Raw genomic sequence first — 12,003 nt, 5'->3', positions numbered from 1 at the left:
TGATAAGAGTTAATCTGTGGTCCGATTTAGGAAACCAGTGGTACAAATTAGGAAACTAGTTTCCTAATTTTTACCACTTGCATATATATATATAAAATCAGAAATATTTTGCTTTTCACGATGATATTTTGATCATTTTACTATCTAATTCTATGCATTAGATAACACTGAACAAGAGAAAATAGAAACAATCACTCTGCAACTAATTATTTGATATAAATAAAATGCAAAAAGTGGTACAATATACGCAACTCTCCCCTATGTGGGTTTCTAAGATAATAAAATGCGTGATGCTTTGCCTAGCATAGAGGGAAACAAAATTTTATGCACGAACGAGAAGTTAAGAACTTAGATTTAATAGTAAGGTCTTGAGATAAGTTTTTTTTCCATTCCACTCATCCCCAACTCCGCAGAAAGACAAAACTACGGGTGACTTAAATGCGTTAAACAATAGTGACACGAAGTCAAATAGAGAGGCATGAAACATTTGAGTATACAAGAAAGGAGAGTCATAGAGTCATGAAGAGCGAAAATTGATTACTTATAATTATTTTAAAAAATCTGTAAAGAGAAAATTACTATTTCCACTGCATCCTTAAGGTATTATTATTCCATCGATACTCAGAACTTTGTTACTAAGCCCAAATTTCCCGGAAATGAAATTTGCACACTACTCGGCCTCATAAGTTATTCATGGCGTCTGGGAAATTTCCTGGAAAATTGACTGATTTGCATGAACATTTGCTCTTTAGGATTCGATGTTGCCTCCATGTGTACCTTTACGTCAATCCTTAGCCAGAAAAAAAATTCTGAGGGGTGTAGTTCATGGTGAAGGGGTACATCTCAGGGTAGTTCACTTGGAGTGGGAACACTTAAGACTGCACCCCCCAAAACTTTCGTGGGGTGGGGGGTTGAATCCACAGACCACCCCGCTGGCTACGACCTTGGTTTACAGTAAGTATATTACAGTAAGGCTATCCACAAATATATGTCCACCGCTATAACGAATAGTTTATTAATTTGGCTAATTTTATAACAGTAAAAGCAGTAAATGATATTGCTATAATATAGAACTATAAGTAGTGACTCCAAATTACCGAAGTAATAACTTACCCCGTCATCAATGCCGAGCAAGGTGCAATTTCGCAGCATCTACAAATAAAAAGAAAAGCAAAAATGAAAATTCCGATGTGTAATTTTTTTAGGAATGTATGATATCAGCTGAGGTAATGAGGTAAATACCTTCAATATTATCACATGTTCTGAATGAAGGAGTTTTTCGATAACAATAATAACAAAATAAGCCAAAGATATCAGAACTAGCAAAAACTTGCTAAATATGACGTTTAATACTTACTGATGAGGCCCAGACTACGACATTTATCTCATGCAGCGAGTCCGCAAGAAGTGATAAAATAACACGACTTTTCAGGGTTCCAGTTTTAAATCACACCACTCAAAGAAAATCAGAGACAATTTCGAGAAGTATGCTCACTCTACTTCTTTTCAACAACTTCATTCAATATTCAACCACATGTAACACATAAAAATGAAAATGTCTACCCCATAATGAGATAAGACAAATTTTTAAAACTCCAAACTATATTGCAGCTATTGTCAGCCAACGTTAGCAGTTTTCGTGTCAAAAATTCAATAATCCATATGTCGAATAAGTGAACATTCCTTTCTGCATACCAGCAGATAAATATCTTATCCGGATGCTTTTCCACAATGTTCATCATCAATTGCTCCACAATTTTCTCTTTTCCAGACTGGCTAAAGATACGAAATCTGTTGATATTTTTTTTACATAATATGAGGGATTTTACTTTATAATAAGATTTTGTACGCACAAGCATGGCATATAAAATTCATAATATCAACCAAATCCGTAGAAAAAAAACATGTACGAGTCTCACATTTCGATAAGGACATATACTTACATTTTCATCCATTCCAATTGGCTTGAGAACTTCCACTTTTCCTCCCATTAACTGCATTGTCATAAGAGGAGTCTCAGAAGAATTTTTCTGGAAATTAAAAACGATGAGCTCATGTTATTTAACTAAATAAATATACCTAGATTCATAGGAAGATGATGGAGACTGGTTGTATTTTATAAACTAATGTTATCACCATCACAAATAGCATGAGGCACGAGAAATAAAGATACGACCGACCAGTTATCAGTGGCCAATGTAATTTCGGCAAAGCAGAGAAGTTTACCCGCAACTAATGTCATACTTTTACCGGGAAGTCACTTAGTGATTCAACCTGACGAGATGGTTGGCAGTGATAGCTGAGGAAAGAGCTCACCCCGCAATAGGCCACAGGAGTGCAAACTTTTCACACATTCAGATCGGAGGGAATTTTCAAGAGAAAAATTCAGTTTCTTTCCCTGGGCCGCCTTGAACGTCGAGAATCGAAGGATTTATACCCTGGACCCTCCGACCAGCAGCCAATCACTCTGCCCACTAGGCCACCACGATACCCTTCTATAATTTCGAAGAATGTAGTATAACTTTTTATTTAAGCTATAACCTTGGAATCTTCGAGGATTATTCCGTACCCCCTTACCAATCCTTGCCTGAGTATCAAAAACCTATAAGTTTAACTAGAAAAATATTGAGGTACAATTGTTGTTCTTGAGATACATGCATGTGTTGCCTTCACGGAAGTCCATTATCACGTGATTATTTTCCGCTCGATTGCTCAGGGATGTCTTCAATAATAGGGACCACTGTCCCCTTTTCCATAATTTACTTTACATTGTGACCGTCACGTTTTCAACATAAGCAAATATATATTTTGTTTTCACCTAATAAGAAAAATGATAAACCCTTAAGAAGGAAGAGAAAATGATGGCCGGGATCACAAACAAATTAAAGTGAGATAAGTTAAATGAGGTCTTCAGCTAAAATTTTTAATGCGCACCTCAAATGCTCCCCAGACTTAAGTGAAAAATGATCGCGTGAGGTTTTCGAAAAAAAACTGGAAAATACAACAAAGCAAAGTCTTTACTTTTACTATGTAACATCTAAAAGTAATGTTCATCTATCCATTTGAGGTAAAGTGGAGAAATATAATGTTTGTAGGCATTAAATTGCTCTAAAACCTCTGGTCTATAGGCTGAGGAAAACAGTGTCGCCCCAAGGGATTCCAATGAAGGGAATTGACGTAATTTCAGCAGATCTAGCGTGATGTCCAAACTCTCACACTATAGTGTAAGTATGTCCTTATAATGCAACATGAGCATCCCAGAGAATCGTTCGTGTTCAATCCCGACGGAGAATCTCACTCGATAGAAATCGCTCACCGCGCAATCCAGTACCTACTCCTTCGGCTGAAAACGGTCGCGTTTCATCGCCAACATGAGTAGCGCGCCAAATGAATTCAAATGCCAGCATTAGAGAGACCAAATGGTTCTCGAATAGACTGGTAGGTTTCTGAATACTCCGGTAAGTTCCTAGGTAGCCAGAGAGGATCTTGAGTACCCGACTGCTCAGACGATTACATGAATGCACAGACAGGTATTCGAATACCAAGACGAATACCATCCCATTCTATGTGGATAATTCCCGAGGCGAAGGCGTGAGTGTTCAATTACCCCGACGAATAGAACAAGGGAACCTGGGTACAACGGTAACCATAACCATACCGTGGCCTTATTGGTCCCCTATTATAGGTATTCAAAATCTAGAATTAACACCAAGTTTTTAGAATGTGTATTTAGCCATGCCATTCTCTGTGTACTTGACGGTGCCTAGTCGCGTTATTCAAATCATTTGGCACACTCCCAGTTAAAATAACAGCTGCCTTCCGCCAATATGTGTTTAACTATCCCTTCACAATCCTTTGCAGCCCGAATGATTCTACGTTCACCTCAATCGGGGCGATATGCGGTTTGTGGCTGCAATGCCTTTATCCTCTATGGATTTGAGAGCCATAAAGAGAAATTCTCGAATACTTCCCCCGTCAGTGGAAATGAACAGCCGATCTATTATTTTGCCCACATCTTATCATTATCTTCTAGTTCGTAAAATCTGCTCGTGTGCCAGCTATTGGCCAATTTCATGGCATTTACCTCACTGGCATCTTTAGCATAAATCTACTGCGATTATAGCGTTAAGCAATCATTTTAATACACCAGTAGATCAACCTACAAGAAATGGGACGATTCCGGCTGAGTTGAACAGATTAAGTCATAATTTAGGTGTAGGTTATCTTTCCTCGAGAACGTCATCGTTTTCCATGTCATTTACGTCTTATTCATCATCTTTAATGTAACTTTCACCACGCATTAAATGATAAGTGCGATACATTACAGTGCATATATAGCGAATAAAAGCGACATTTATGTTAGAAGATGAATAAATATTACGAAAGATAGGAATTGTATCTCTTGTATCATGAATGTAAAAAATCAATTCTAAACCAACTAATTGACAGAAAATTACATGATGATTTCATATATTAAATTGCCAAGAAATAAATGCGCTGAATAAAATCAAAGATAACAGGAAAAATAAGTACATTTGATTAGGTAACAACTGTCGAGAATTTCAGCGAAACCGAAAACTATACAAGGACCACTTCATTGTATAACGCGCATTCTACAGAATAATTCCATATTACTCACTACTGGAACAAATGCATTTTATTAAAACGCTGATAACCTTGAATCCATGCATATCAGAAAAAAACTAAAAAGGCAAGAAACAATTCACCAATACCTATTCACTGAATCTATATAATCTTGTGATCAGTAGTCTATTGACTTTAAATTCGAGGAAATAATCAAAAGAAACAAAAATCAACTATGCTTGTCAGGAGTATGAGACCATAATATAAAATACAGTTTAATTACCTGGAAGATCTTCAACAGGCCATTCTCTGCTTTGAAGTATCTACTTTTCCAAGCATTCCAAAACGTAGCTTTCTTTCGGCCCGAAGGAAGTTTATCAAGAGTTCCAGATATATTTATATACCTATGGCTGTTAAACTCTTTCTCGGAAACTTTGTGCAAACTGTACAATTTATCCATGAGACTCTCCTGGAATATAAGAGGAAGAAATAGGGTTAGGAAATATATGGAGAAATAATGCTTCATGGTTAAAATTACTAGGCTCTTTTCACTGCTTGTGCTACCGTAAAGGATATTTCCATTGAGTCAGAGCCCTAGTAGAACTGGGATAAAAACACAAACATAACGCATACAATGGAATATTGTAATAAAATAAAAAATGGCATAATATTTCACCGCGACTTTCAGCCATCATGCAGAGCATACGAAGCAGAGAAATGTTAAACATTCCCTCCTCCAATAGGAAAAGTTTCACTCTTTTCAATAGAATTCTCATCGAGTCCTATCCATTTCTCAAAGAGCCAAAAGGGGTTTCGTGCTAATCAATCGCTATTATAACTAGTATAGCAGATGAGGGTGGCAATAAGCAAATGTTTCAAGGCAGTATATGACGTATAAGGTATGAAGATGGAGAGCAACGACAGGAATTATTTTCAGTGCTCCATTTTCAATGCTTTGACCCAACTGGTTCCCCGTTGAAATTATTTACGATTGTGACGATTATTACTATTAGTACCAATGATAAAAACCCGATCAATTGCAATAATAAACCACGAAATTTCTGCTTAGCATATAGGAGTATACCTGTCGCTTAGCTATCACAAGTTTTCCCTCTCGTAAGTGTTTAATGATCTTTAAAAAATATTATTTGTTAAAGTATGAATACCTGCTAGATATTGAAAAACATGAAAAATATGGAAGCCTGTGTCCATGATAATATATTGAATTCTCGTATTAAGCTTCGTAGCCTCGATCATAAATTGATATTTGTTGAAAAACTGTATTATAACCATGAAATGAAATTTTCTCTCTCCTGATATATTTCATGACAAAACTATGCAGGCAGATCATAATAATAACAAGCAAAAAGCTGTAGGCCCAAAAATAAATAAATTCAATACTAAAATTAAATAAATGAATATAAATCAAACATAATTGAGGAAAATCATATTTGTAACCAATTATAAAATTGATAGGCCCAAAAAGTTAATGAAGTCATCACTGGGCTCATCATGGAGAGCGCGGTCACAAGTTACACTGAAATTCCCACTGTCGCCGTCATACGATATCTTAGAAAAAAAATATTGCCGATTACAATCGTTCTGTGGACTGTCTGTTTTTAGATTACTTGTCACTTTTCTCATTTCTGTCACATTGTGTACTCCATCACCAATTTTTTTCAGGAGAAAACAAGACAAGCAACACACTAAGGTAAAATATTAACATGACCCAAGTTTAAATGCATTAGGTTCATCTGTAGTTGAAGACGACAACGACTTTGACATCTATTTTGGGATAATATTTTCCTAATTTGCGTGGTTTATAAAAGTTTTACCTTGAATAATATGAAATATTCATGTTAAAACGCAAAAATCATCATAGGAATTCAGCTACTATAACGATAATTAAGGGAACTCATTTTCAGTGGGAAATACAATTTAAAAACGAGACATTGTCATAACATGGTCTAGCGCACACAGCTAGGGTAAATATCAACAAGGCGAATCAAATTTCGTTACAAAAATACTGCCTGTGGAGCAAGAAATAGAAAATCTAACATTAGAATCACTATAAAACCGTTGAGGAATCTTGCCACATCTTTTACGTCATATCCGAGTCTACATGACGCCATGGACGTAAAACATCAGATGCACCAGAGAAGATAAGATAATAATTCGTTTATTCCAAACAATAAACGATCGATAAGATAATGGACGTAATTATAGGATAAGGCCACTAAGGCGGGTTTCACATTCAGATAAGAAGCTTTAAAATATCACTGGGTATGAATGTATGGGCTGATATGAAGAGGTCTGTAAATGGACACGCATCTATGGTATATATCCCCAAATTTTCAAGACGACATCGTACGTTTTAAGTAAAATACGAGATTACACAAGAAGTACGATGGATCAATCGTGAGTGATGAGTCCTCTTAACTTCTATAACGAAAGAGGCAATTTTTTTCTGAGAGAGGTAGCTATTATTTATCTTATTCCAATATAATTTCAGAATTTGCTTGGTGGTTAAATTAATTTTCAGACAAAATATGCCATCTCAAAGGTCGTCACGGCAATGCTTTTCTGTCCCGCAAGCCAACCGGAACCACTTGGTTAGGAATCTCTAATTAGGCCGTCCAGAGGGTTAAAATACAGGCATACGGGAAATAGCCCGTGGCATCGAGGGCTTGGCAACTGACTTGAGGTTAATCAGATGCCAATTCACTATAGTCTACTTACAGCCTCTATCTCGCTAAGCTGATTTGCTCGGGTGTTCGAGTCCAACCAATATACTGGTAAATGGATTTACCATTAAATTTTCCATGCCGAATAAAGAGGCAGAAAAAGGTATAATATGGTAATATATCATAAATATACAATTAACGTATGTATACAGGTTCGGATTACCGATATGGGAGTGCAGGTAGTTGCCTAAGGGCCCCGAGTGGTCTCCATGAATTTTTTATTTACCCTCTAGCAAAGTTTATTTTACCACTACTACTACTACTACTACATAGACAAAATGAAAATATAAAACTTGCTTCAAATCGAAAATGATGTCCCGACAGTAACTGCTCTATATAATGCCTTATTAAACTACGAATTCTGTTCCAGTAATTGCAGGTAATCCCAGAATGAAACTCTGTTGCGACAAAGAATATTGAGCCCATTGGTCCCATCTTTTTCGACTATTTGCTAGTCACTATTTTCTTTTAATTCCAAAAAATACTTTTAGAGTTATTTGAGGCAATTAGTATCTTATTACCTAGAGGATAACTACATCCTCAGTCGCATCGAGTGTGTTTTATATCATTGCGTCCGAATCATGCTGCATTTTTGAAAGTTTGTTTTCTTATTAGCTCCCGCTCTGCGATGCCTCCTATCAATATTGCTTCACTCAAACTCTAAATCGTCATGCTTGTAATAAACAAAAATTAACAGCTTACATTTTTGCAGCTCATTCCTTGTTCCTGAAAACTTTAAATATATCACTTTTAATCAGCGGTTACCTCCTTAGGCGGCAGCGAATTTTCTTTTACCGACATGGTGCCCGGTTAAGACTGGTTCCACTTTAAGTTAATCAGTTACGTGTTGATAACTTGATCAGTGAAGCGTTTGCAAAACGGTACATTTTCTTCAGAAATCAGGATATTACTCATATTACCTATATGCTGCGAGCATGGTAATATGGCATTGATTGCGTTGAGATAGATACAAAATCACAAATAATATGAATTATACTCACAGGATTCCAGTTCAGGGTGAACTTCCTCAGCTGTGAAACGTATTCTTCTGAACCGTCTTTACAATTAACCATCGATGCTTTCTTTCTCTCCTTCGACAAATCGTGGTTCACGTTCACTTTCCTCAGTGGGGAGGTGTCGACAGGCGAGGAGCGGTTGGTGTCACGAGGCTTCTGTCCGTTGGTCATCCATGGCTTGTTGTCCGGAGAGACAGGTGGAGGCGGCGGAGAGGAGGAATTGTCCACGGGCAACGACTCAAAGTGATTCCGAAGCCCTCGCACCGACGGCAGGTTACCATTCACGGTTATCTTGACGTTACTCTCCCGATCATCCAGCTGAAAAGGAAGAGAGTAGCTTCAATTACTATGTCAAAGAGAGTATGGAAAACATAATGAATAATTGCGAATTACTGCATGATCCTGATCTTGGTGGAGTACCCCTGAACCCAAAAGTTTATCATTGGTTAAAAACTGTCACTATAATAATTTTTAAAATGCCGCTAACGTGAACTTATATCCATAACATTCATTTTTAAATGTACTCCACGTACACTTATTTATATTGCATTCATATAATTTCAGGTTTCAAATCCACTGTTTGAAACTTGGTATTTTGAACACGACTGTCAGGACTTAAGGAAAAATTCTTTTTTCATGCATTTCTATCATAACTTTAATTAACATAAGCATTAATTTTAGGTATCTATCATTTAATTGTAGCAAGCTCAACGTTATTAACTTTCATTGTCTGTTCAAATTCAAGATGGCAAATTTATTACAGTAACAATGGTGTTAATGTTTCCGTAATCAATGGACTTCGTCCTTATATGGCTAGCAACGGATCATAAATTACAGCATTAGTGTATTACTCCTAAGATTCAGGTAATTCCTACGGAAAGTGTTGATAGAATGAATTTATTTTAGTATTTCCCATCGAACGAATAATGTCGCCGATCTATGTGTCAACTTGATAATAAAGTGTGAGCAAAATTGATAACATAGTTAGACACCTACGTCTGCTATATCGAAATCAGTAGAAACATGAGTGGCATGTATGGTTTGCGTGCTCTCAAAACATGGTACAGTGGCGAAAATTAAGTAAATTTAAGTGAAGATATTTTCGCTGGAATGCATTCCGAGCCAATCCACACCAATTCGCATTCTCGTCTCTGAAAATTTGGGGACCGCAGTCTCTATACGGAAAGATGCGATGGTGATACGTTATTTTAAGCATTACGAAGGATGAAGAATAAATTTGAATGCACCAAATAGCATCACTACATCATCAGTTTATTTTGCAAATAGCGTATGAAAATATTTACTCAATACTCATTAGGACAGTGGGCACTATTGTTTCCATTTTCTAAATCAAAGTAAAACATTCTTTAAAGATCGTAATATTCGTTAATTGGGATAATGAGGGAATTTTTTTTTCATCATCACCGGAAAAACCTAAAGAAAACTCTTTGATTAATAAGTAACCGTCAGTCAGATGAGAATAAATAGGTGAAACTCTCTTGCTAAAGAGTTGAGATTGCCATTTCGTCGTTCTTGACGCCGTTGTGCATGTCCACATCATGCCAATTGTCTGATGAAAAAAATCACTTTGGTCAATATAAATAGCAACCAAGAAAAGCACTATCTAATATAATTGACGATTCTAAATTAGCCAGAAATTATAAAAGTTGTGGAAATTCAATGGATTAAAAAGACACCAAGAGCGAAACTCTTTGAAGCCTCAATTCTGTTTTTCCCGCATGTTTCAAAATTGATACCAGCCCTTTGCTTGCATCAGACAGGTCATTGGAGTTTCAATCACGTGTGGCAAAGATAAACTTGCAGCTATTCCTAAAGTTTGGTTACAATTTGAGGGACTTTTTTCCGAGATATGTGCTACAAATTTGTGCTTCATTTGAAAACTTTGAAAAACGGGTACTTTTTTCGTAACGACCTACTCTTCGTACTCTTCAAATGCGGTCATGAAGTAAAAATGTGATTAAAACAACGCAAAATGAACAGAAAAAGTATTGATGTAATTTTTGTGTACTGCTTTATTAATAGTTTCTCGTATACCGAACCTCCTTCCAAACTAACCTTCGGCTTGAATGAGTGTGAGGTATAGGAAGTGAGTGACACCAACTCGATGGCACATAATATCAGCTCCAATAGCAGCCTCCTACTCTCATCCAATTTGCTAATCAGGACCTACCAGTAGTACAGGCTACTTCTATTTAATTTCATTTTCCAGGATACTTAGCAGCTGCCAATCCTGCCTCGATTGAGCCTACTACTTTTCCCCTCTTGCCTGTAGTTTCGCATCTCAAAGGGAGGACCAATGTCTTACCAATGACCAATTAATGCATATAAAAATTGTTATGTCAATGTGCTCATCAGTCGTCCTAGTAAGGCTAATATGCCTTCTAACTCAACTGTATTCAAATGCGTAACCCATCGAATCAGCTAGCCGGCTGACTTTTTCTCTCAGAAGAAAGCTTTCTCTGCATTTCTGTTAAGTATTCTGAGAAGTCGTGCAGGTCTTGTCGTTTCGTTAGGGCATGCGAAGGATAATGCAAGGGAGCAGTTCCGGTGTCCACATAATTATAACTAATGCACCAACTTACGACTTTAGTGCCGTCTCGAGACACGCACGGTTTGAAGGACACCATCCCATCCGTCGCGCGCTCGGATGACGAAAAATGGAGATGGTTTGCCTCGTTTGAATTTCCCCCGCTGGCCAAAGAATAGGAACCGACTGTAACCTTTTTTCCCGCTACGCGATAGCGGCGACGCAAATTCTGTTGGGATACTTTATTCTCTATAGCGCGCAACCGGTAGAGTGGATGTGGTAAAATTCAAGGAAAGAAATAGTAATATGAATGAGTTGTAAAATTACAATGGAAACCACATTCTAATGATGCCCTATTATTGCTATAACATTCTGCAGATATCCCCACTAATAGGCAAGACCACCAAAAGTCTCTGTCTGCAGTTACGACTCATTACTTACAAGTCAAAGGAACAATATATGTTTACGTATACTTAGATAACAAATATAAAATAGTTACACCGTACACGTTATTACGATAGATCATAACATATAACCATTGCCATTCACTGCATACGCTTCATATAAAAGTACATATCAAACCCACATATGTCGCTTTGCATTAGTATAATTATAATATGGAAGTCTACAATATTACTGCAACCGTATGCATTACCATAAATAATTTAAATGTAGTTAAAAATGTTAATCAAAACTAAATATTTATTTCAATATCTATATGACATTCGCAGTGGACATACATACTTAAGTGAAAATTCGAAGGGATAAACACAATGATGCACATAAATGATATATTTGATAAAATGCATCATTCACTCAATTACAATATAATATAACGAGCGTGATGCGCCCGCTCCCAGCGGGCTTTCCCCGCTCTTTTCAATGCAGGTCCACAGAGGGATAGGCGCTTTTCTAATTTTAAAATGTAGAAAAAAAGGCAGTATCTTATGTACAAATTTAATTGGAATGTTCATGTACAAATTGATGTCAGAGGACCTCTTTAAAGATAACATTGGAAGTAATTACACTATCCTCTGTTAATACTTGTTTAGCGTTTTCCTTAATATTTACAAACATATTTTGAAAAGATCTTACCCTAGAGAATGCTACA

General features: G+C 36.7%; 1 protein-coding gene across 3 annotated transcripts in view; it reads right to left on the bottom strand.

Moving 5' to 3' along the window:
- Positions 1-12,003, bottom strand: part of LOC124171003 (actin, cytoplasmic-like) — a 121,393-nt gene that overhangs the window by 19,566 nt on the left and 89,824 nt on the right. For all 3 annotated transcript variants that reach the window (XM_046550119.1, XM_046550120.1, XM_046550121.1), the window contains 4 exons: positions 8,330-8,662; positions 4,868-5,053; positions 1,944-2,030; positions 1,114-1,152 (listed from right to left, as the gene is read on the bottom strand). In XM_046550119.1, the coding sequence (XP_046406075.1) occupies positions 1,114-1,152; positions 1,944-2,030; positions 4,868-5,053; positions 8,330-8,662 (645 nt within the window). The remainder of the gene's footprint in view (positions 1-1,113; positions 1,153-1,943; positions 2,031-4,867; positions 5,054-8,329; positions 8,663-12,003) is intronic.

The sequence above is a fragment of the Ischnura elegans genome, chromosome X, assembly GCF_921293095.1.
Source record: "Ischnura elegans chromosome X, ioIscEleg1.1, whole genome shotgun sequence".
NCBI classification, from domain to species: Eukaryota; Metazoa; Arthropoda; class Insecta; order Odonata; family Coenagrionidae; genus Ischnura; species Ischnura elegans.
Note: the sequence above shows the minus strand (reverse complement) of the source record. Positions and strands in the feature narration are given on the sequence as shown.